Source organism: Ovis canadensis, chromosome 9 (genome assembly GCF_042477335.2).
Source record: "Ovis canadensis isolate MfBH-ARS-UI-01 breed Bighorn chromosome 9, ARS-UI_OviCan_v2, whole genome shotgun sequence".
Classification (NCBI taxonomy): Eukaryota; Metazoa; Chordata; class Mammalia; order Artiodactyla; family Bovidae; genus Ovis; species Ovis canadensis.
The window spans coordinates 100542542-100569209 of record NC_091253.1 but is presented as its reverse complement, the minus strand read 5'-3'; the positions used below and the strand labels follow the sequence as shown (position 1 = coordinate 100569209).

Here is a 26668-nt window from a genome sequence, read left to right as displayed (position 1 = left end):
CTGTGCTACCTGGGAAGCCCAGAGTTACAAGTAAACAGCTACAAAAAAGCAATCAGCATCTTTTCATGTACCTGTTAGCTACTTTTAAGGCCTCTGCCAGCTTTTAATTAGACTCTTTTTTTGCTCTTGAGCTATATAAATGAGTTTCTTATATATTAGATATGAACCCTTATAAGATAGATGGTTTGCAGATACCCCATGCTGTTTCATTTTGCTTGCTGCTTCTCTTGCTGTGCAAAATCTTTTTAGTTTGATGTAGTCCTACTTGTTTATTTTTGCATTTGTTACTCACACTTTTGGTGTGATATCCAAAAAAAATCTTTGGTAAGACCTAATTGAGCATCTTATTTTCTCTTTTCTTTCAGGAGGTTTACACTAGTAACTGTTATGTTTAAATCTTTGATCCCATTTTGAGTTTAATTATTGTGAGCATGCATGTACCACAGTATAAGATAGGTATCTAATTTTGCATGTGAATATTCTATTTTTCCAACACCATTGATTAAAGAGACTACCCCTACCTCACTGAGTATTCTTGACTTCTGTGTCAAATACTAGTTGACTATAGACGCATGCATTCATTTCTCTATTCTGCTCCATTGGTCTGTGACTGTTTTTAAGCTACAAAAGTATAGACTATTCCCGAGTTTTGCTGGTAACTGTGGAAATATGCCTTTTGCTGTTCAGTCACCAAGTCATGTCCAACTCTTCGCAACCTCGTGGACTGCAGCACACCAGGCTTCCCTGCCCTTCACTATCTCCTGGAGTTTGCTCAAACTCATGTCCATTGAGTCAATGATGCCATCCAACCATCTCATCCTTTGTTGCCCCCTTCTCCTGCCTTCAATCTTTTCCAGCATCAAATCTTTTTCCATGAGTCAGCTCTTCACATCAGTGGGCCAAAGTATTGGCACTTCAGCTTCAGTATTAGTCCTTCCAATTAATATTCAGAGTTCATTTCTTTAGGATTGACTGGTTTGATCTCCTTGCTGTCCAAGGGAGTCTCAACAATCTTCTCCAGCACTACAATTCAAAAGCATCAATTCTTCAATGCTCAGCCTTCTTATGGTCCAACCCTCTCATATCCATACGTGGCAACTGGAAAAACCATAGCTTGAACTAGATGGACTTTGTTGGCAAGTGATGTCTCTGCTTTTTAATATGCTGGCAAGTTTTGTCATAGCTTTTCTTCCAAGGAGCAAGCATCTTTTAATTCTGTGGCTGCAGTCACCATCTGCAGTGATTTTAAAGCCTGAGGAAGTAAAATCTGTCACTTTTCCCATCTATTTACCATGAAGTGACGGGACAGGATGTCATAATATGTCTAGTGATCTTCAGAATACTGTTCTACAGCCAAGACTTGAATTAAAGTCTATTTATCGAGTTGCAATAACCTATGCTGACAGGCCATTGTAATTGTGCCACTTGTGAGAGAAGGCAGAGTGAGGATGATAGTGTGCTCAGAGCTGTGTGTCTGACTTGATACTGCAAGTTGTTTCTTGGTTCCTTGTGGCTTTATGGATTTATTTTTAAGTAAACTCATAAATATATATTTAAAACATGTAAAGTACATTAAATTAATTAATTAAAGTGAATAGTTAGGTAATCTTGGCAAATTACTTATTATTCCTTAGTTTTCTTATCTATCTGTACTATATCACAGGTTGTCGATTTGACTTAAAGAATTAATGTAAGTGTTTTAATATAAGTTTTTAATATAAGTTCTGGACACACAGCAGGTGCCAGGCAAATGTTAGCTATTAGTATTATCACACTGAAGCTCACAACCAGTATTAAAAAGTCTGCATCACCGACTCGATGGACATGAGTTTGAGTGAACTCCATGAGTTGGTGATGGACAGGGAGGTCTGGCACGCTGCAATTTATGGGGTCGCAAAGAGTCAGACACGACTGGGCGACTGAACTGAACTGAATTTATATACATCTTCTCTAAACAGTAGCTCCTGGAGGATAAGAATTGTCAAAACAGATTTACTGAGACATACCATGTAACCTGAGCTGGGCCAGGTGCCAGGGTAAACTGGTGAAGATCCAGACCGTGTCTCAGTCAATCCTGTACATGCACTGATTCACACGGTACCAGGCAAAAAGCAGATGCTCAGTAGAGTGTGCCCTAAATCAGACTAGATGGGGAAACAGTGGAAACAGTGTCAGACCTCCTTTTTTTGGGCTCCAAAATCACTGCAGATGGTGACTGCAGCCATGAAATTAAAAGACGCTTACTCCTTGGAAGAAAAGCGATGAGCAACCTAGATAATATATTCAAAAGCAAGGACCTTACTTTGCCAACTAAGGTCCGTCTAGTCAAGGCTATGGTTTTACCTGTAGTCATGTATGGATGTGAGAGTTGGACTGTGAAGAAGGCTGAGCACTGAAGAATTGATGCTTTTGAACTGTGGTGTTGGAGAAGACTCTTGAGAGTCCCTTGGACTGCAAGGAGATCCAGCCAGTCCATTCTGAAGGAGATCCCTGGGATTTCTTTGGAAGGAATGATGCTAAAGCTGGAACTCCGGTACTCTGGCCACCTCATGTGAAGAGTTGACTCATTGGAAAAGACTCTGATGCTGGGAGAGTTTGGGGGCAGGAGGAGAAGGTGACAACAGAGGATGAGATGGCTGGATGGCATCACTGACTCAATGGACGTGAGTCTGAGTGAATTCCAGGAGTTGGTGATGGACAGGGAGGCCTGGAGTGCTGCAATTCATGGGGTCACAAACAGTCGGACACGACTGAGCGACTGAACTGTACTGAACTGAAATCAGACTAGCTGAAAATATAGAACAGATTAATAATACTTAAAAGATTAATCATGCCCCTACTAGAGTATTGACCAGGAAAATGTAAAACTCTAAATATGTGTACAAAATGAGCTGTTTGTCAAAAGTGAAGTCTAATTTGCAACTAACTACAAAATGTTTTTTAAAGATCTTACATAAAAATAATAAAAAGTAAAATAATGAAGATAGTGATAAATAAAATAACCAATTATTTTGGTGGCTGCATGGTGCTGGAGAAGCGAGCAGCCATGAGGAGATGCCCCACGTCCAAGGTCAGAGAAACCTCAGCAAGATGGTAGGAACTGGAGCTGCTGTGAGGAGTTACCCCACGTCCAAGGGCAAAGGAGAAGCCTTGGCAAGATGGTAGGGGGGCGAAATCATATTTAGAATCAAACCGCATTCCCACTAGAGAGGCTCAGAGGGCTCAAGCAAACCTTGTGTGCACCAGGACCCAGAGACCCTGCAGAGACTGAGACAGAACTGTGTCTGGGCAGTTCCTGTGGAGGTGCGGGCTGGCGGTGGCCTGCCTCAGGGACAGGGGCTCTGGGTGCAGCAGACCCAGGTGTGGCATAAGCCCTCTTGGAGGAGGTCGCTACTAACCCCACCATAGAGCTGCCAGAACTTACACAGGACGGGGAAATAGACTCTTGGAGGGCACAACAGAACCTTGTGCACCAGGACCCAGAGAAAGGAGCAGTGACCCCACAGGAGACTGTCCGGGACTTGCTGTGAGTGTCCATGAGTCTCCAGCGGAGGCGTGGGTTGGAGGCGGCCTGCTGCAGGGCTGGGGGTGCTGAGTGTAGCAGCGCATGCATGGGACCTTTTGAAGGAGCTCACCATTATCTTCATCACCTCCACCATAGTTTAGGGCTTCCCTTATAGCTCAGTTGGTAAAGAATCTGCCTGCAGTGCAGGAGACCTGGGTTCGATTCCTGGGTTGGGAAGATCCCCTGGAGAAGGAAATGGAAACCCACTCCAGTACTCTTGCCTGGAAAATCCCATGGACAGAGGAGCCTGGTAGGCTACAGTCCATGGGGTCGCAAGAGTCGGACACAACTTAGCGACTAAATTACTACTACTGCTACTATTATAGTTTAGTGAAGTCGCTCAGTCATGTCCAACTCTTTGCGACCCCATGGACTGTAGCCTACCAGGCTCCTCTGTCCATGGGATTTTCCAGGCAATAGTACTGGAGTGGATTGCCATTTCCTTCTCCAGAGGATCTTCCCAACCCAGGGATCGAACCCAGGTCTCCCGCATTGTAGACAGACATTTTACTGTCTGAGCCACCAGTGAAGTCCACCCACATAGTTTGGCCCCAGGTAAATAGCAGGGAGGGAACACAGCCCCATCCATCAACAGAAAATTGGATTAAAGATTTACTGAGCATGGCCCCGCCCATCAGAACAAGACCCAATTTCCCCTTCAGTCTCTCCCATCAGGAAGCTTCCATAATCCTCTTATTCTTCTCCATCAGAGGGCAGACAGACTGAAAACCACAATCACAGGAAACTAACCATTCCGTTCGCATGGACCACAGCCTTGTTTAACTCAGTGAAACTATGAGCCATGCTGTGTAGGGCCATCAAGATGGACGGGTCATGGTGAAGAGTTCTGACAAAATGTGGTCCACTGGAGAAGGGAATAGCAACCCACTTCAGCATTCTTGCCTTGAGAATCCCATACTAAAAGGCAAAAAGATAGGACACTGAAAGATTAACTCCCCAGTTCAGTGGGTGCCCAATATGCTACTTGAGATCAGTGGAGAAATAACTTCAGAAAGAATGAAGAGGAGTAGCCAGAGCAAAAACAACCCCAGTTATGGATGTGAATGGTGATGGAAGCAAAGTCTGATGCTGCAAAGAGCAATATTGCACTGGAACCTGAAATGCTAGGTCCATGAATCAAGGCAAATTGGAAGTGATCAAACTGAGGAAGGCAAGAGTGAACATCGACATTTTAGGAATCAGTAGACTAAAATGGACTGGAATGGGTGAATTTAACTTAGATGACCATTATATCTAACTACTGTGGGCAAGAATCCCTTAGAAGAAATGGAGTAGCCATCATAGTCAACAAAAGAGTCTGAAATTCAGTACTTGGATGCAATCTCAAAAATGACAGAATGATCTCTGTTCATTTCCAAGGCAAACCATTCAATATCATGGCAATCCAAGTCTATGTCCTGACCAGTAAAACTGAAGAAGCTGAAGCTGAACAGTTCTATGAAGACCTACAAGACCTTTTAGAACTAACACCCAAAAAAGATGTCCTTTTCATCATAGGGGACTGGAATGCAAAAGTAGGAAGGCAAGAAACACCTGGAGTAACAGGCAAATTTGACCTTGGAGTACAGAATGAAGCAGGGCAAAGACTAATAGAGTTTTGTCAAGAGGACGCACTGGTCATAGCAAACACCCTCTTCCAACAACACAAGAGAAGACTCTACACATGGACATCACTAGATGGTCAACACTGAAATCAGATTGATTATATTCTTTGCAGCCAAAGACGGAGAAACTCTATACAGTCAGCAAAAACAAGACCTGGAGCTGGTTGCAGCTCAGATCATGAACTCCTTATTGCCAAATTCAGTCTTACCTTGAAGAAAGTGGGGAAAGCCACTAGTCCATTCAGGTATGACCTAAATCAAATCCCTTATGATTATACAGTGGAAGTGAGAAACAGATTTAAGATCTATCTGATCTGATAGACAGAGTGCCTGATGAACTATGGACAGAGGTTTGTGACGTTGTACAGGAGGCAGGTCTCAAGACAATCCCCATGGAAAAGAAATGCAAAGAAGCAAAATAGCTATCTGAGGTGGCCTTTCAAATAGCTGTGAAAAGAAGAAAAGGGAAAAACAAAGGAGAAAAGGAAAGATATACCCATTTGAATGCAGAGTTCCAAAGAATAGCAAGGAGAGAAAGCCTTCCTCAGCAATCACTGCAAAGAAATAGAGGAAAACAATAGAATTAGACAGACTAGAGATCTCTTCAAGAAAATTAGAGGAATACTTCATGCACAGATGGGCCCAATAAAGGACAGAAATGGTATGGACCTAACAGAAACAGAAGATATTAAGAAGAGGTGGCAAGAATACACAGAAGAACTGTAAAAAAAAAAAAAGATCTTCATGACCCAGATAATCATGATGGGTCAACACTCACCTAGAGCCAGACATCTTGGAATGTGAAGTCAAGTGGACCTTAGGAAACATCACTATGAAAAAAGCTAGTGGAGGTGATGGAATTCCAGTGGACCTATTTCAAATCCTGAAAGATGATGCTGTGAAAGTGCTGCACTCAATATGCCAGCAAATTTGGAAAACACAGCAGTGGCCACAGGACTGGAAAAGGTCAATTTTCATTCCAGTCCCAAAGAAAGGCAATGCCAAAGAATGCTCAAACTACCGCACAATTGCACTCATCTTACATGCTAGTAAAGTAATGCTCAAAATTCTCCAAGCCACGCTTCAGCAATACATGAACAGTGAACTTCCAGATATTCAAGCTGGTTTTAAATAAGGCAGAGGAACCAGAGATTAAATTGCCAACATCTGCTAGATCATGGAAAAAGCAAGAAAGTTCCAGAAAAACATCTATTTCTGCTTTATTGACTATGCCAAAGCCTTTGATGTGTGGATCACAATAAACTCTGGAAAATTCCTAGAGAGATGGGAATACCAGAACTGTATGCATGTCAGGAAGCAACAGTTAGAACTGGACATGGAACAACAGACTGGTTCCAAATAGGAAAAGGAGTACGTCAAGGCTGTATATTGTCACCCTGCTTATTTAACTTATATGCAGAGTACATCATGAGAAATGCTGGGCTGGAAGAAGCACAAGCTGGAATCAAGATTGCTGGGAGAAATATCAATAACCTCAGATATGCAGATGACACCACCCTTATGGCAGAAAGTGAAGAAGAACTAAAGAGCCTCTTGAAGAAAGTGAAAGTGGAGAGTGAAAAAGTTGGCTCAAACCTCAACATTCAGAAAACAAAGATCATGACATCCAGTCCCGTCATTTCATGGCAAATAAATGGGGAGACAGTGGAAACAGTGGAAACAGTGACAGACTTCATTTTAGGGGGTTCCAAAATCACTGCTGATGGTGACTGCAGCCATGAAATTAAAAGATGCTTATTCCTTGGAAAGTTATGACCAACCTAGACAGCATATTCAAAAGCAGAGACATTATTTTGCCAAAAAGGTCTGTCTAGTCAAGGCTATGGTTTTTCCAGTATTCAGGTATGGATGTGAGAGTTGGACTATAAAGAAAGCTGAGCATTGAAGAATTGATGCTTTTGAACTGTGGTGTTGGAGAAGACTCTTGAGAGTCCCTTGGACTGCAAGGAGATCCAGCCAGTCCATCCTAAGGGAAATCAGTCTTGAATATTCATTGAAAGGACCAGTATTGATGCTGAAACTCCAATACTTTGGCCACCTGATGCGAAGAGCTGACTCATTGGAAAAGACCCTGATGCTGGGAAAGATTGAAGGCAGGAGGAGAAGGGGACGACAGGGGATGAGTTTGTTGGATGGCATCACTGACTCAACGGATATGAGTTTGGGTAAACTCTGGGAGTTGGTGTTGGACAGGGAGGCCTGGCGTGCTGGGGTCCATGGGATCACAAAGAGGTGGACGTGACTGAGGGACTGAACTGAACTGAACTGAACTTAAAATAACCAATTGACAAAACTAACTTTTATGGATCCCTAAAATATGTTAGGTGGGGCTTCCCAGGTGGCTCAGTGGTAAAGAATAAGCCTGCCCTAGGAGGAGACGCAGGAGATGTGGGTTCGATCCCTGGGTCAGGAAGAGCCCCTGAAAGAGGAAATGGCCACCCACTCCAGTTCTCTTGCCTGGAAAAACCCATGGATGGAGGAGCCTGGTGGGCAGCAGTCGAAAGGGTCATACATACCTGAGCAGACATGCAAACTATGTGAGGTATAGTACTAGGAACTCTGTGCTTCATCAGTAAGTTACCTTATTTAATTCTATTAAAGAAAAAAAGAAGATAAGAATTATCAGTCTCATTAAAAAAAAAAAAAGTGATGTGGACTTTCTAGTAAGTGGCAGATGTGTGTGTGTGATTCAGACCAAGATCTGCTAACAAGGGGCTAACTTATGACTCAGACCTTGTATTTTTGTCGTTCTTTGCAAACTTCCTTACAGCACAAAGTTTCAAAGAATTACTTGTTTAAGGATCAAAATGAATGTGGTTACATATCCATAGAGGAAACCTGACTGGGAAGTTTTCATCTCTTATTCCCAATTAGCTGTGTCTAACTTGTTTGATTGTGTTTAACTTTTAAAATGTTTAACAGTGAAACATTTTAACGCTAATTTTAAGATCTCATAAACTTTAGTTTAATTAACTTTACAAGTTAACTTTTTTTTTACTATTATGCTAAGTGCTGTGAGGAAGTCTATTTGAGCAAAAGAAGAGGAGGGAACCAAAGCATTTAACTGTAAGAAGATCACAAGTGTCACAGAGTAAACAGTGAATTTATGTTAGCTTTGAACATTAAGTGTCAGACTTGAGAAAATGAAGGTGGGAGAAAGCACTCAGCTTCAGCGGGTAATAGGATATTTCCATGGGACAATTTTTTTATTCAGTATCATCATAGGTGCAGGAATATTTGTTGCTCCAAAAGGGGTGTTAAAATACTCTTCACTCAACGTGGGGGTGTCTCTAAGTATTTGGGCTGCTTGTGCCGTGGTGTCTATGCTGGCTGCCCTGAGCCATGCAGAGCTGGGGACCACCTTCCCTAGAAGTGGGGCACAGTATTATTTCCTGAAAAGGTCTCTTGGACCCTTTATTGCATTCTTCTACCTCTGGACCAATCTATTCAGTACTCCCGCGGGAATCGCTGCACGTGGCTTGCTACTAGCGGGGTACGTTATGCAGCCTTTCTATCCTGGGTGTTTTGTTCCTGAGATGCCAAAGAAATGTTTGGCATTGGCTATCTTGTGGTGCTTGGGAATTCTGAATGCTCGGGGAGTGAAGGAGGTGACGTGGTTTCAGACTGTCAGTACGGCTGTGAAAATGACGGTTCTCGGCTTCATCTCTGTAACTGGAATTGTGCTGTTGGTGAGAGGAAGAAGAGAGAACCTAGCCAGGTTTGAGAAAGCTTTCGATGCTGACGTTCCGGATGCTTCACAGATTGCTGAAGCCTTCTTACAAGGATTGTTTGCATATTCTGGTTGGGGAGTCCTTGTCCGAATAGCAGGTAAAGTTATAATTTTTAAATTATAAAGAGCTCCACCAGGCTATAAACATGCAAGAGTTAATCAACTTAATTCTAAGAAACACATTATTTCTCTATAATGTGTGTCTCTCTTCTATCAGGTGGGTGGAAATGCACTAAACTCTCTACAAATGTGGGTTTCTAACTTTGGAAAGCAAACTATTTTCTAAGTGTTTACAAATTAAAACAAGTAAGTGTAGAACTAATACAGCTTAAGGACTCAACAACAATTTTTTTTACTGAACAAATATTTTAATAGCACAAGCTCATCAGAGAAAAATTTAAATACAGAAAATATAAATTAAAATGAAGATTACCAATTATCTCGTATGTACACACATGCAGGGGTCACACTTGTACATATACTCATCATTTATTTTACTTAAGGCAGATAGTGAGAATTCATAAGTATTATCAAATATAAGTGCTTTTAAATGAATACACAACATTTTATCATATGCAATTTGACCATTTTTCAAGCATCTCCCATTGTTGGATAGCAGAATTTTTTCTAGTTTTTCACTTTGAAATTTTATAGTTATTGTTCCAATCAGCATCCTTTTATATAAACCTTTGTGCATCTCTCATAGTTTTATTAGGAAAAAAGTCTTGAAAAATCTTAGTAAAATTACTAAGTGAACCATACAAATATTTAGAAATGTCTTGAGAAATATTGCCAAATTGCAACCCAGAAAGGCTTTACAAATGTCTATTAGTGTGAATTAAAATGATGACACCTGAAGTTATCAAACCTTTTTCATTTTTTAGTCACTTAAAGTTGTGAAAATAAAATTTCATAACATTTTTTCTTCAATGTCTAGTGAGAGGGCAGAGTTTTGCGAATGTTAATGCCCAATTTCTTCCTTGTAAGACAGGGAAATGGCTTTCTTAGTTTGTTTTCATTGATCTGTCTGTCAAGTCTTGGCTGCGACCTGCAGGATCTTTTGTGGTGCATGGGCGCTCTAGTTGGGCATGCGGGCTCAGTAGCTAAGGCATGTGGCCTTAGTTGCCCTGCAGTATGTGGGATCTTAGTTCCCTGGCAAGGATCAAACCCATGTCTCCTGCATTTCCGGGTGGATTCTTAACCATTGGACCACCAGTGAAGTCCCTGTTGTTTGGCTTTTTTTTTTTTTTCATTTTGTTCATAAGATTTTAAAAATTTCAGTCTTAAAGACTAGAAGTTTAATACCAAAAGTATTAAACTATCTATCTTTTAACTTTTCATTATCTCCATACTTGAAAAGTCTTTCTCCATCTCAAGGTTTAGATAAATATGTACCTGAGCTTTTTTTCTCTAAATCTTTATGTTCTTTAAATTTTTCTTTTTAATACATGTGAATTATTTTGAGGGAGTTGCATACTGTAAGTTAAAAATTTTCCAAGTAGTTAAACATCTGTGTCAAATTGGTGTTGGCAATATACAGTCAAGTTTAATCTAGTCTAGATTTAGCTAGTCTAGAAACTTAACCAAAGGAGGGAAAAGAGCAGGAGCATCTACTCGAATGTCCTAGACTGTCATTACCAGATTAACAGATGAGCTATTCCAACCCTTCATTAATACAAACTTGTACTTCTATAGTGTTGGCTGTATGGTAAGGGAATATTTGCTCCAGTCCTCCTGGCCTAGAATCCAAGTTTTCTGAGTTGTTTTCTTATCCAAAAAGCTTATGTTGGGCACATCAAAGATACAAGAGTAAAACCCAGAATTCAGCAAAATTCCATTGCTGCTAAAGTTAATACTTTGTCTAAACTTGGTAAATAAGCATTCAACAAAGTGAACTCTTGCTGTGTGTAGTTGAGCCCATTTCTTTTAGTTTTTGTATGCTATAATGAAAGTACTTCCAAAGATGATCTGATTAGTCATTTTTTTCTGAGTGGCACTTTTTTTTTTTTTTTTTTTGCAGGAGAGTTGAAAAGCCCTAGTGAGAATATCCCCAAATGTGTGGTCACTGCACTTACCCTCGTGGCCCTGATCTACTTACTGGTTAACATTTCCTACCTAGCCGTCCTGACCCCAAAGGAAATCGTGTCCTCAGGTATGGTTGCACAGAGCCAGAAGGAAGACACTCTGTTTCATTGTCCTGAATAAAGGGCGTTTCAAGTGTACAGTGGGTCTTTTTGCATACTTCAAGAGAATTAGGCTAATTTGGTTCATGTCTGGGTTATTTATCTGTTTATTTAAAGGTAGACGTTCAAAAGGTCAAGCAATTTCTTTAGAGCATATAGTAAAGGGTAAGGTCTAGCAGCCAAAAATACAGAAAACACCAAGAAACATAAAAGGAAAAAAAGGCAGAACCCGATGTTTAGAGTAGAATAGAAAATGTGAGAATACTTACAAAGTCTCTTGAGATAGACTTCATAAGGAGCAAGTGGGTGCTCTGGGTCAGCATTTGCCTCCAGGAAATATAACTCATACACTTTGTCTTCAGACATATCCCCAAAATCTATACAGAGCTTGAGTACATGAATCCTTCCATATATATATATATATATATATATATATATATATATATATATATATATATATATATATGTATATATATATGAGAGATAATTTCAGTTTATCATAAAAATTATTCAGATTTTTCATATTTTTAAAAATTACTACCTTATAGTGCAGAAACTGATTTTTTGCTCTAAAAATAGACAAATTGAAAGAAGCTCAATTCTCAATTGAACTTAATATATCTATATAAATATATTAATAAAATAAATATTTTTTAAACTTTATGCTTTCAGTTATCAGAAAAATAAAAGAAAATCAGTAATAGACTTTCATTGAAAAGAAAAATAAGGCTTATCCTACATCCAAGCTTGACACTCCCCAGTTATCTCAACTCTAAAATGACACTGCTCACAATATCACGCATGCAACCTAGGTGTCCACCCACAGATGAGCGGGTAAAGAAGACGCAGTAAATAGATAGACAGATAGATAAATACTGTGTGTGTGTGTGTGTGTGCTCAGTCAAGTCTGACTCTGTAAATCCATGGACTGTAGCCCCCCAGGTTCCTCTGTCCATGGAATTTTCTAGGCAAGGATACAGCCATTTTTCATACCAGGGGATCTTCTCAACCCAGGGATCTAACTCGTGTCTCCTGTGTCTCCTGCATTGGCAGGCAGGTTTTTCACCACTGTGCCACCTGAGAAGCCCCAGATAGACATTCACAGGCATAAAGCAAAATGAAATATTGCCATCTGCAGTAACATGAATGGACGTGAGATTATCATACTGAGTAAAGTTAGTCAGACACGTGTTAGAAAGACAAATATTATATGATATCACTTATTTGTGGAATCTATGAATTTATTTTACAAAACAGATAACAAACTCACAGGCATAGAAAACAAAATTATGGTTACCAAAGGGGAAAGGGGGAAGGAATAAATTAGGAATATGGTGTTAACAAATACTCACCACTACACATAAAATAGATAAACAACAAGGATTTACTATAGCTTAGGGAACAATATTCAATATCTTATAAAAACCTATAATGGAAAATAATCTGGAAAATATATATATATATAATTGAATCACTTTGCTGTACATCAAAAAAGTAACACAATATTCTGAGTCAACTAATACTGCAATTTTTAAAAAATGTAAAAAGTAAAATGAGATGAGTGTATATTATTTATTCATTTCATGTATTAGTAGTAATAATGAATGTGAAAATGTATGTGAAGGTACTCTAACAAAAACTGAAAGAATTAATTGCTAGCAGACTTACTGAAGGAAATTCTTCAGACTGAAAGAAAGTAACTTGGATCAAAGGGAAGGAAGAAAAAGAATCAGAAATATTAAATATATGGATAAATATTAAAGACTCCATAGGTGTATACACACACTTTTTGAATTCTTTAAAAATACCTTAGATTATTTTATGTAATAACTCTGAAATTTAAATGTCGAGTTTATTAAATATATAAGTATAACATATATGACAACAATAACACAAAGATAAGGAAATGAGCTATAGTAGCAAAATTGTCATATTTTACTGAAAGTAATTGGAAATTGATTTGGATTAATTTAAAGGTGGATACTATAATTACCAGACCAACTACTAAGAAAATAACTGAACAAATCAAGAGAGGAATTAAATGGCACATTAAGAATATCTCCCTAGGGAATTCCCTAAGAGTCCAGTGGTTAGGCACTTTCACTGCCAGGACCCTGGTTAGATTCCTGGTTAAGGAACTAAGACCCCACAAGCCATATGGTATAGAAAAAAAATCTATTTAACAATAAATAGATAAAATAAATAAGAAATAAATGATAAAAGATAGCAATAAATAAAATAAAATTAAAATAAACAATAAATAGAAGAACAAAAGAACAAAAATACGTAAGACATAAAAAAACAAATAGCAAAGTGACATAGGCAAATACAATATCAATAATGTTAAATGAGAACATACAAACACAACCGTAAAAGGCAGAGATTGTCATACTGGATAGAATTATCAATCCAACTATATGCTGTCTATATGAGACACACTTTAGATTCAAAATGCAATCAGGTATGCAGTAAAAGAATGGAAAAGTTCATCATGCAAACATTAACTGTAAGAAAACTAGAATAGTCATATTATTAAGACAAAATAACTTAAAGACTAAAAGATTACTAGAGACAAAGAGAGGTATTTTGTAATGATATTAATAAAAGGATCAATGCATGAAGAAGATATAACAATTATAAATGCATACACCTCTAAAAAACACAGCCCCAGAATACATGAAGCCATACTAATGTAACTGAAAGGAGAAATAGACAATTCAGCAACTATAGTTGCAGATGTCAGTACATCACTCAATAACTAGACAGAAAATCAATAAGGATATAGAAGATCTGCATACCACTATCAATCAAACTGATCTAATTGACATTTATAGAATGCTCCACCAAACAGAAGCAGAATATATATTCATTTCAAGCACTTATGGGACATTCCCTAGGACAGGCATAATGTTAGGATATAAAACAAGTCTCAAAAAATTTAATATTTCTATCACACAAAGCACTTCCTTCAACAGCAATAGACGCACAATACCAACCAGCAACAGAATATACGTTGAAAAATCTCACATATTTAAAAATTAAACAGCACACTTCTAAACAACCCATGGGTCAAGGAAGAAATCACAAGACTCTCAACAACTATGAAAAGTCTGAGATTTAACCTCCTTATAAGGTAGTTGGGCACAGTTTCATGCATGCTGGCAATGGAGACAAAGACAATTTATTTTTCATATAATAGCAGTAGCTAGAATGTCATTTATGCTGTTCCTCAAACACTGATTCCCAAAAGACAAAGCAAGGAAGGCCAAGTGATATCTCCACATAACAGTAGAAGATCCTCAAGCTTAGGGAATCCAAATCTTTTATAAGTCTTCCTTCAGAAGACAGGTCCCAGGAGTGGCTCTAAAAGACAGAAGGTCACTGTTGTCCTTCCAGCCCCATATTTTTCAGTCTAAATATTCCCTTCTAGAAAGCCACAATTACCACTGTAAGAGGTAATCAGTCAGGTGGTCATTATCATCTTTATAATCTATGACCACATCAGTCCAAAAAGAGAATCCAGGTGTGTGAACCAAAATAGATTTTGAATCCTCTTGGCTTCTTTATGGTCGTGCTGCTGCCCAGAGGCTATACCAATGGTAGGTTGGGGTTGCTGTGTGAGGAAAAGAAGAAGCATAAAATCCAGCAATAATCAGGAAAGCCTCCTGAGTTGTCAAAATAGGAATATATAGCTAACTATGCTATTCTCCCTGACCATCACTCGGGAAGCAGCCAAGAGTAGGTGATCACTCTCTGAGAGTGAAAGTGTTAGTCACTCGGTCATGTCCGACTCTTTGCGGCCCCACAAACTGTAGCCCACCAGGCTCCTCTGTCCTCAGGATTCACCAGGCAAGAATACTAGAGTGGGTTGCCATGCCCTTCTCCATGCTGCTGCTGCTGCTGCTAAGTCACGTCAGTCGTGTCCGACTCTGTGTGACCCCTTAGACGGCAGCCCACCAGGCTCCCCCGTCTGTGGGATTCTCCAGGCAAGAATACTGGAGCGGGGTGCCATTTCCTTCTCCAATGCATGAAAGTGAAAAGTGAAAGTGAAGTCGATCAGTCGTGTCCAACTCCTAGCGACCCCATGGACTGCAGCCCACCAGGCTTCTCCATCCATGGGATTTTCCAGGCAAGAGTACTGGAGTGGGGTGCCATTGCCTTCTCCATGGGATCTTCCCAACTCAGGGTCCTTGCACTGCAGGTAGATTCTTTACTGTCTGAGCCACCAGGGAAAATCACTCTCTAGGGCTTATTCAGTGACCAAACTACCTGACCAAGGTGTGTGCACCAGAAGAATGTGAGAGAGGTAGAGTCAGAAATATTTCTGGGTTGATTTCTGAGGAAGCCATCCCAACATTAAACAACATCAGATGCATTCAAATGGTGTATATGAAAGATACACTGAATACCTTTGCCTTCAGCACATTGATGTACTTTTGTGATGTACAGTTGTCACATTGTGAATGGCCAAACACGTAACACAGGTTAGTTTCAAGGGCCACCGTGGCGTGGCTACAGAGGGCTGATCAAATTGGAACAGCAATGCTGCAACCTGGAAACGTACCAACAACTATTAGCTGTCGTCCCAAGAGAGGGTCAAAAGTACAAAGTAGACACTTTGCCAGAAGAGAGCAGGGACAATATTTTGTGCAAACGGCCTCCTTCACTGTGAACAAATGGTCAAATCTTGGCAGAAGTCACAGCATAACATTTGGTGTCAGCCTCTGTAGCAAAAATATGGAGTCCTTTTTCTAATTCTACAGTCTTTTCTATTCTATAGTCCTTATTCTAGATCATACATTGGAGTCCTTTTCCAGTATATGAGTCAGTGTGTTGCCATGTCTAGAAAGATGATGGAGTCAGACATTGTCGCAGCAATCTGAAGAGCTCAGTATCAATCAACAGTTTTATTCCAATTATTCTCATCAGAGAATGGGCTCCATGGACAGAACTTAAGGCTGTTCTCATAGCTCTGGCCAATTCCCTTCTTGATGAACCATGCTTGCATTTCTAATGACACGAACTATTGTCGACAGCCTGGGTGTTTGGTCTGTCACTTGGAAAGCCACAGACTGGCAGACTAAAGACACCCCTCTCCAGGGCCATAAACTATAGAAAGAAATCAAGGCTGCTGACTGAGTAATCTGATTTTGATCTCCAGTTCCTGAGTAGCATATCCTGTCTGTTTTCCATTCTGCATAGCTGGTGCTGAGGCTCGCAGCTGTAGCAGGCTGGCGGGCACCACAGGGCTTCAGCTTAGCTAAGCCGCCAGCGGACCATGACCGTATATTTACAGGGACCCTTGTGAACAGAGGGCCCTGCTGAGCCAGCAACCCTGCTTCAGTCAGCAAACTGGGATGCAATTTGCACTTTTTCATGCAAAACCAAGAAGCCACTGGGCCAGGCTAGTTGTGTTCTTGAATACACCATTTCCACCTGAGAAGAGAGATTTTGGGGTCTCTTCATACCTTTTCAATAATTGGATTCAATTTGATTCATCCTAAAATGAGATTATCAGGCTGGAAAGTCATAAGGCCTCCATGAGTCAGGTGTTCAGTTTTACAATACCCCATTGCTACTTGCTGAGCTAGTATTATTTTTTCAAAAGGAATTTACATGATAGTTGTTATCAAGGAGGAAACAAGTAAAACACCTCAAGGGGAATCTCCAGCTATAAGGTGCCTCTCTTTGCTGGGAAATGCAATAGAAAAGGGGCTTCCCTGGTGGCTCAGACAGTAAAGAATCTGCCTGCAATGAAGAAGACCATCATCAGTCAGCAGAGACTTCTAAGTCAAAGCAGTAATTATGGTTGTGGATCCCTACTGGTAGAAAGTGTGCTCGCTGGACAGCTTTCAGTACAGTCAGTTGATCTGATCCTCCAGTTAAAGGACATTGATCTGTGAATTAGCTGATACGGAACACTAAGTAGAATCCCCAGTGAGACACATGCCAACTATAACACACAAAGAATTCATAAGGTGCTGAGGCTTCTTTTAGTAGTAGGGGACCAGAGACAATTTTTTTGACTACCAGAGGGAGTAAGTGTTGCAAATTTAGCCACATGTTTCCAAGAAAACTTACTCGGCAAGCAGTACCCTAAATTTTATTGGGGTTGATCAGCCTGTTGGTAAATGTGTAATAATGCCAATTCAGATCTTTCTAGACTGAGGCTTTTAACTTGTCAACCAACTGATCATGAACAATATAGTGTAACTTTTGGATCTCGGATGGCAGAGGCACTCTTGAAAAATCCTGAAGACCAGCTGGGGGCAAAGAGCAGGGGAGTTTAGGAATCCTAGTGGGGTACTGTGAAAGCCTACTGAAGGCCTTGCCACATGAATGTGAATTAGTCTTGGTCTTCAGGGGCAAGTGAATAGAAAAGAGGTGCTGGCAATGTTTGAGACAGGACATCAACTGGCATCAATGCATACAGTGTCTCCATTACAGTCCCAGTGTCTGGAACAACCACAACTGAGGCTAGAGGACACTTGATCACTTAGTAACAATCCCCTGTAAACCTGCAGCTCCCAGTAGCTTTTGTCACTAGTCACATCATCGTTAGATTGAGATATTGCATCCTTTACCACCACCATCGCTGCCTTGAAGTTTTCCATCAGGTCTGTGCTCTTTCTCCCACTGAGATTCAACATTATTTTTTGAACCGCACAAGGAGGGAGAAAGGAAAGGGGTTTCAAAGGAACTCACATGTCCCATTATTCTCTCTACACACACCTCTATCTAAAATATCAATACCAACAAATAGCCAACAGGGGAGGCGGTGAAACTGTAACACTCTGGGTGGACCCAAAGGGCTTTATTCACAAAGGAGCTTCTGTGGGTAGAGGCCTTCCCTTCTGCATTGTGAGCTCAACCTAGATCCCCTTAGCTGAATCGACATTTCACTCCACAGTCCTGGGCTTCTTGACGACTTGGAAACCCATATCTAAGAACTGTCATAAAGTTTCCCAGCCTGCTTGGATGGGAATAGCCTTCGGAGTAGGGAGACCTCAGTCAATCCCTAGTCATCATTCTCCTCAACCAGGGGCTGAGGAGAAGGGGAGAGGCCATGGAAAAGAAAGTGGCTGTGTGCCACGGAGTACTTTTTGTCTCTCTTGAGTTAATAGAACTGCCTCCAGAACACATAAAATATATGAATCAGTTCAGTCGCTCAGTAGTGTCCGACTCTGCGACCCCAGGAATTGCAGCACGCCAGGCCTCCCTGTCCATCACCAACTCCCGGAGTTCACTCAGACTCATGTCCATCGAGTCGGCGATGCCATCCAGCCATCTCATCCTCTGTCGTCCCCTTCTCCTCCTGCCCCTAATCCCTCCCAGCATCAGAGTCTTTTCCAATGAGTCAGCTCTTCGCATCAGGTGGCCAAAGTATTGGAGTTTCAGCTTTCGCATCATTCCTTCCAAAGAACACCCAGGACTGATCTTCTTTAGGATGGACTGGTTGGATCTCCTTGCAGTCCAAGGAACTCTCAAGAGTCTTCTCCAACACCACAGTTCAAAAGCATCAATTCTTTGGTGCTCAGCTTTCTTCATAGTCCAACTCTCACATCCATACATGACTACTGGAAAAACCATAGCCTTGACTAGATGGACCTTTGTTGGCAATGTAATGTCTCTGCTTTTGAATATGCTATCTAGGTTGGTTATAACTTTCCTTCCAAGGAGTAAGTGTCTTTTAATTTCATGGCTGCAATTACCATCTGCAGTGATTTTGGAAAACTCAGCAGTGGCCACAGGACTGGAAAAGGTCAGTTTTCATTCCAATCCCAAAGAAAGGCAATGCCAAAGAATGCTCAAACTACTGCACAATTCCCCTCATCTCACATGCTAGTAAACTAATGCTCAAAATTCTCAAAGCCAGGCTTCAGCAATACATGAACCGTGAACTTCCTCATGTTCAACCTGGTTTTAGAAAAGGCAGAGGAACCAGAGATCAAATTGCCAACATCTGCTGGATCATGGAAAAAGCAAGAGAGTTCCAGAAAAACATCTATTTCTGCTTTATTGACTATGCCAAAGCCTTTGACTGTGTGGCTCACAAGAAACTGTGGAAAATTCTGAGAGAGATGGGAATATCAGACCACTTGACCTGCCTCTTGAGAAATCTGTATGCAGGTCAAGAAGCAACAGTTAGAACTGGACATGGAACAACAGACTGGTTCCAAATAGGAAAAGGAGTACGTCAAGCCTGTATATTGTCACCCTGCTTATTTAACTTCTATGCAGAGTACATCATGAGAAATGCTGGGCTGGAAGAAGCACAAGCTGGAATCAAGATTGCCGGGAGAAATATCAATAACCTAAGATATGCAGATGACATCACCCTTATGGCAGAAAGTAAAGAGGAACTAAAAAGCCTCTTGATGAAAGTGAAATTGGAGAGCGAAAAAGTTGGCTTAAAGCTCCAATTCAGAAAACGAAGATCATGGCATCTGGTCCCATCACTTCATTGCAAATAGATGAGAAAACAGTGGAAACAGTGTCAGACTCTAAAATATCTGAATAGATCTATATTTTTAAAAAATGAGTTAAAAATCTAAAATCTTTCCACAGGTCAAATCCCAGGCCTTAGTAGCTTCACTGATGAATTGCATCAAACATTTAAGAAAGAAATAATACCACTCCTAAACAAACTCTTCCAGAAAATGGAAGACGGAACACATCCAAACTTATTTTACGGAACCAGTATTTCTATGACACCAAAGCCAGAAAAATTCTTTACGCAAAGAAAGAAATCACACACACATGTTGCATACAACATGCATTGCTCCGTGAACTACAGTGTAACACAGTCCTTAAAAACACTGGTAAACTGAGTCCAGCAACACATAGAAAGGAGCATACACCACGAGCAAGTGAGGTTTATCATTGGTTGGTTTAGCATCCCAAAAGCAATTAATACTTTACTATATCAATATGATAACAGACAAAAATCACATTAAAATATTAAGAGAGCCATAAAATGCATTTGACAAAATCCAAGATTCATTCGTGATTTTTAGAAAACTTTGGCAGTTTCAACCTACTACTTACACCAGTGCTTGGTCTTTGCTACAATGATAATTTAATACTTTCTGAGCTAATTAAAAATACTATGCAGTATACATCCTACATCAGCTGCGTAATTAGTGGCTTCTCTATTCTTTTACAGACGCTGTTGCTGTCACTTGGATGGATAGAGTAATCCCTTCCTTGCAATGGGCCGTTTCCCTTGGTGTTTCTTCCTCAATAGTTAGCTCCCTCAACTGTACCGTATTTTCAACATCAAGGTTATGGTATATGGCAAGCCAGGAGGGTCAGCTACCTTTGATCCTCTCAACTTTGAATATTCACTCTTGTCCAGTTGCAGCTGTGATTCAGATGCTCATCTTTGCCTCCATCTTAATTATTCCCTCAGACTTAATCCTTTTAATAAATTATGTGGGATTCACAGACTGGATTCAGCTTGGGCTAATGATGGTGGGCTTGCTTAAACTGAGATTCCAGGAGCCCAACCTATCCAGACCTTACAAGGTAAGTCAAACCAAGAAAAAAAAAAAATCTTATATTTTTTTAAAAGAGCATTTTGTACTTTTAATACTTTTTTCTTATACCTACGTAAAAAATCTTTTAACCCACTGTGACCCCATTTTAGGAACATTTGAGAATAAATTTTATATTTAGGATATTCTATTATATCACAACTAGTGAAATTTGAGTCAAGAGGGACCATGTGTGGGATGCATAAGGTCTGTACCTGGTCTCAGTGTATGAGACTGACCCGTGTCCAGGGCCAATGATTATCTGAGTGTCCTCTTAATGGTACTACCTTAGATTACCTTGTAGGCTTGCCTAGGGCTTTTCAGGCTTATCAGTTTAAATGTCTATCAATGTATAAGTCTCCAGCTTTAATGGCAATACAGAAGAGCAGCACTCTAGGTATTTCTGATGTAGTCTAGCTGCAAACTCATTCATCTTTTAAAATCTCATCTCAGAGACAGAGTATCTATGAAAGATTGACTGCGGGATAAGTACTCTGTTGATTTCCTCAAACCACCAAAACCTCTGTCTACCTTAACTGCATTTGAAATGTTTCATATAAGCTTATGGAATTTTTTTATTCTAATTGTCTGCTATAACCCATCCATCTATATTGTGGATGTACCCAATATTCTGTTTATCCAAACAACCTCCAGCAACTCATTCCTATACCTACTGCAAAGAGATTAAATGGTTTATTTTTACATTATGCTTCTGTGTTAGACCCACTAAAGAAAATTATTTCGAATATTTATATCAAAAATACTTGTGTTTCTAGCAGATTAGTTAGTTTTCTTTACAGATCTTGATACCAAAAATCAGCCTGTACACACTGGTATCAAACAGAATCTTGTAGACAGAGTTTGGGTAAATTAGAAAAGAACAGCTATATTGCTTTGCCAGGCAACAGGGGCCACAGTGGGCTAATGCCCTCAAGACTGTGCCCCAACCTGATGTCAGGAGAGCCGTGAGGAGTCTTATAGTGGAGGGACAGGGTTGCTGATAAGGGTCAGGGGGGCTGCAGGGGCCTGCCTTCCTTCAATCCAAACATCCTCTGACATATGGGGGTTTTGTGATGACTTTCTAAGACCCTCTCTCTGGAATGAAGAATGCTTTATCAAGCAGTTAAAAGTCTTCCATCTGGTGGTGGTTTTAGTTCTGCAGAAGAGCTCAAAGATATTACCACGCGTATCCCTTGAGGGGAAGCCGCCCCGCCCCGGCGCTGCGCTCCTGCCTTCCGACTGCTTCTCCCTTTCCTCTGCATCCCCGCTCCTCTCTGACTATCGACTGTTTGAACTGTGCTTTGGAACTCAGGGAAGGCCATGGAGGCTGAATGAAGCCTGTTTCCTACAAATAAGAAATGGGGGACACAGAAAGGCTTTTGTACCTAGGAGTCCCACAGGGCCCTGGCTCAGCTTCGGTACTTAGACTGTAAGATCATGCTTCCCTTTTCATGTAGGCTGCTAGAAGCTAAGTTAGTGGTTAGTCACTTAGTCAGTTAAAAGGCTTACGGCATGCATGTCTTGCTATATTACCTTTTATTGTGAGGCCTATAAGTCATTTTTAATGGGGGTAGGTTTCAAATGATCGGTTTTCTATCAGTGCGTCATATTCTAAATAAATCAAGAGTCCTCTTTTATTACGGACCTTGTATAAGGTAAAAGGATGTACCAGAATAGCCACAGAAATACCTCAGCAGTACACAGAGGTGCAGGGTCGACTAGAAGGTGAAAAAGGAAAACCAACAGTTTAATAACTAAGATTTTTAAAGTCTACTGTGAAAAAAAGAATACCTTTCGAGTTTCTTGTATAAACTCAGTTTCCTAGGCATCACCTCTGAGGATTCTAATGTTTAGGGTGAGGACCAGAAATCCACCTTTCAAAACTGAAAAAAAGGAAAGATAATGATAATCTTGCATCTGAGTCACTTAATGATCCAGTAAATACTGAAGCAACTACTAAGGAAGTACTATGTAGAAAACACTAGTCTAAACACTTTAAAGACAGATAGATAAATTTGCCCATTAATAATGCATCAATAGATCTAAATGTAAGATCAGAAACTATAAAACTCCTAGAGGAGAATATAGGCAAAACACTCTCAGAAATAAATCACAGCAGGATCCTCTATGATCCACCTCCCAGAATTCTGGAAATAAAAGCAAAAATAAACAAATGGGATCTAATTAAAATTAAAAGCTTCTGCACAACAAAGGAAAATATAAGCAAGGTGAAAAGACAGCCTTCTGAATGGGAGAAAATAATAGCAAATGAAGCAACTGACAAACAACTAATCTCAAAAATATACAACCAACTTATGCAGCTCAACTCCAGAAAAATAAACGACCCAATCAAAAAATGGGCCAAAGAACTAAATAGACATTTCTCCAAAGAAGACATACGGATGGCTAACAAACACATGAAAAGATGCTCAACATCACTCATTATTAGAGAAATGCAAATCAAAACCACAATGAGGTACCACTTTACACCAGTCAGAATGGCTGCGATCCAAAAATCTGCAAGCAATAAATGCTGGAGAGGGTGTGGAGAAAAGGGAACCCTCCTACACTGTTGGTGGGAATGCAAACTAGTACAGCCACTATGGAGAACAGTGTGGAGATTCCTTAAAAAATTGCAAATAGAACTCCCTTATGACCCAGCAATCCCACTTCTGGGCATACACACCGAGGAAACCAGAATTGAAAGAGACACATGTACCCCAATGTTCATTGCAGCACTGTTTATAATAGCCAGGACATGGAAACAACCTAGATGTCCATCAGCAGATGAATGGATAAGAAAGCTGTGGTACATATACACAATGGAGTATTACTCAGCCGTTAAAAAGAATTCATTTGAATCAGTTCTGATGAGATGGATGAAACTGGAGCCGATTATACAGAGTGAAGTAAGCCAGAAAGAAAAACACCAATACAGTATACTAACACATATATATGGAATTTAGGAAGATGGCAATGACGACCCTGTATGCAAGTCAGGAAAAAAGACACAGATGGGTATAACGGACTTTTGGTCTCAGAGGGAGAGGGAGAGGGTGGGATGATTTGGGAGAATGGGAATTCTAACATGTATACTATCATGTAAGAATTGAATCGCCAGTCCATGTCTGACGTAGGGTGCAGCATGCTTGGGGCTGGTACATGGGGATGACCCAGAGAGATGTTGTGGGGAGGGAGGTGGGAGGGGGGGTCATGTTTGGGAACGCATGTAAGAATTAAAGATTTTAAAATTAAAAAAAAAAAAAATTAAATTAAAAAAAAAAAAAAATAATGCATCAATAACTTCTTAGTCTAATAGGAGAGAGAAGAGTTACACAAAATACAGTCATAGGCAAGGATCAACAGCATTTAAGTAAGCATTTTACTGTTTGCAATTGCTACTCTGATTATATATAAATGTGCATGTTTGTGTATTCTTTAATTATCCAAATTAAGATATACATATTTGAAAGATATACATTGTTAAGATCCACATTAAGGGAAAAGTGAAGATTAGAGAAAATGAATCCAACCCTGTGGTCCTTTTACGATAAAAACATTCCCCAAAGGAATTATATATAGGTTCAGTTCAGTTCAGTCGCTCATTCTTGTCCAACTCTTTGCGACCCCATGGACTGTAGCACTCCAGGCCTCCCTGTTCATCACCAGCTCTTGGAGTTCACTCAAACTCATGTCATAAGTTACTCAAACTCATTGAGTTGGTGATGTATTCCAACCATCTTTTCCTCTGTCATCCCCTTCTCCTCCTTCTTCTGATCTTTCCCAGCATCAGGGTCTTTTCCAGTGAGTCAGTCCTTCACATCAAGTGGCCAAAGTATTGGAGTTTCAGCTTTAGCATCATTCCTTCCAATGAACACCCAGGACTGATCTCCTTTAGGATTGACTGGTTGGATCTCCTTGCAGTCCAAGGGATTCTCAAGAGTCTTCTCCAACACCATAGTTCAAAAGCATCAGTTCTTCGGTACTCAGCTTTCTTTATAGTCCAACTCTCACATCCATACGTGAGTACTAGAAAAACCATAGCTTTGACTAGATGGACCTTTGTTGGCAAAGTGATGTCTCTACTTTTTAATATGCTATCTAGGTTGATCATAACTTTCCTTCCAGGGAGCAAGCGTCTTTTAACTTCATGGCTGCAGTCACCATCTGCAGTGATTTTGGAGCCCCCAAAAATAAAGTCTGTCATAGTAGGTTATATATAGGTTGTGTATTACATCATTATGAATAATATTAGATCGAGGTACAAAAATATTAATTTTGATATTGCTTGAAAATAAAAATTAGAAAAAATTTATAATGAAAAAATGCTTTATGGTAATAGTATGGAATGTTTCCGAGGGTCATTATTCAAGAGATCTGAATGGGGCTTCCCTCATGGTCCAGTAGTTAAGAATCTGTCTGCCAGTGCAGAGGACACAGGTTCGATACCTGGTCCAGGAAGATTCCATATGCCACAAGGCAACTAAGCCCATGAGCCATGCCACTCAGCCTGTGTGCCAGAGCCCATGAGCTGTGCCACTCAGCCTGTGTGCTGGAGCCCATGAGCTGTGCCACTCAGCCTGTGTGCCAGAGCCACAAGCTGCGCCACTCAGCCTCTGTGCCGAGCCCACGAGCCGCGCCACTCAGCCTGTGTGCTGGAGCCACGAGCCACACCACTCAGCCTGTGTGCCAAGACTGCCTGAAACCAGTGTCCTCGAGCCAGTGGCCTGCAAGCAGAGAATTCTCCACAGTAAGAAGCCCACACACTGTAGCTGGAGAGTAGCCCCTACTCGCCAGAACTAGAAAAATCTTGCATGCAGCGATGAAGACCCACACAGTCACAACAGATAAAGAGAGCTAAATGGACAAGTGGCATGGACTTATGAAAAAAAATCAGAGGAAGAGCAAAATGTTGAAATTATTAGGGAAAAACTTTCACTTCTGCTATTTCACACTCTGAGGAGATTCTCTGCAGATTGTTTTCTCTTATATAAAACTAAGGAAGACCTGGTAGGTAAATACGTTTTTTATCAATGAAACCAACTTCCTCCATATTAAACAAATGTTTGTATATAAAATATTTTACATTATTATTTGTAATAACTTCCAGTTCAGTTCAGTTGCTCAGTTGTGTCTGACTCTTTGCAACCCCATTCCAAGTCCACTCTAATACAAATTTTTGTTTGTTCTCAGGTACGTTTGCCATTTGTATTTGGAACCATGGCCATATCTTTGTTCTTGGTCTTGACACCCATCATCAAGTCTCCTCAGATATACCATATCTATGTTATTCTTTTTATCCTCAGTGGACTTCTGTTTTATTTGCCTTTTGTGCATTTTGATTTGGGTTCTACATATTTCAACAAGATAACTTGCTTTTTACAGTTACTACTAAATGTTTCACCTGCTGATGACATTGATGAATATATTTCAACAGGAGGAAATGTACAGAAAAATCCACCTGCAACTGCGACCAAAAAATAATTTAAAAATTATGCATATTTGGCAAATGATTGACTTATTGAAAGCATCTTTCTCTTTCAACTAGAATATTCCTAATACACATACAGATTCCTTATGTATATTTGTATACAGGCCACATATGTAACACACAACCAGCACAAAATACTTGATGTCCAGAACTTTAACACTTTATCTCTTGTTGTTTGTAACCAAAACCTTACTTTTTTCTCCAATAAAGCATGCTGATTCCCAATTTTCAAAGACTGTAGTAGATGTCCCTCTTTGTGCATTAATGTTTCTGAGTTTACTATGAATATGTCAGAGTCCACACACTTTTTTAATTGTCTACTTACTTTTTCCCTAAAGACAGTGAGCTCCCCAAAGGTAAGGATTATTCCTTAGCCATTTAAAATTTTTTTAATTATATTTCATTTATTTAAATTTGTATGCACTCTCCCTAAGACAGTGTGTGCATAAAAATAGACAACCTATAAAATAGGTATCTGAGTGCACAGGCAAGTGAGCGAGTAAATGAGTGGGTTGCC

At 40.1% G+C, this 26668-nt stretch overlaps 1 protein-coding gene across 1 annotated transcript; it reads left to right on the top strand.

Annotated features, from left to right (window-relative positions):
• Positions 1-7897: 7897 nt before the first annotated feature.
• On the top strand, positions 7898-26384 carry LOC138446009 (solute carrier family 7 member 13-like). Its single transcript, XM_069600696.1, has 4 exons — positions 7898-9039; positions 10962-11093; positions 20291-20652; positions 25854-26384. The coding sequence occupies exons 1-4, from the start codon at positions 8355-8357 to the stop codon at positions 26142-26144; spliced, it is 1470 nt and encodes a 489-aa protein (XP_069456797.1). The 5' UTR covers positions 7898-8354; the 3' UTR covers positions 26145-26384.
• Positions 26385-26668: the final 284 nt, after the last annotated feature.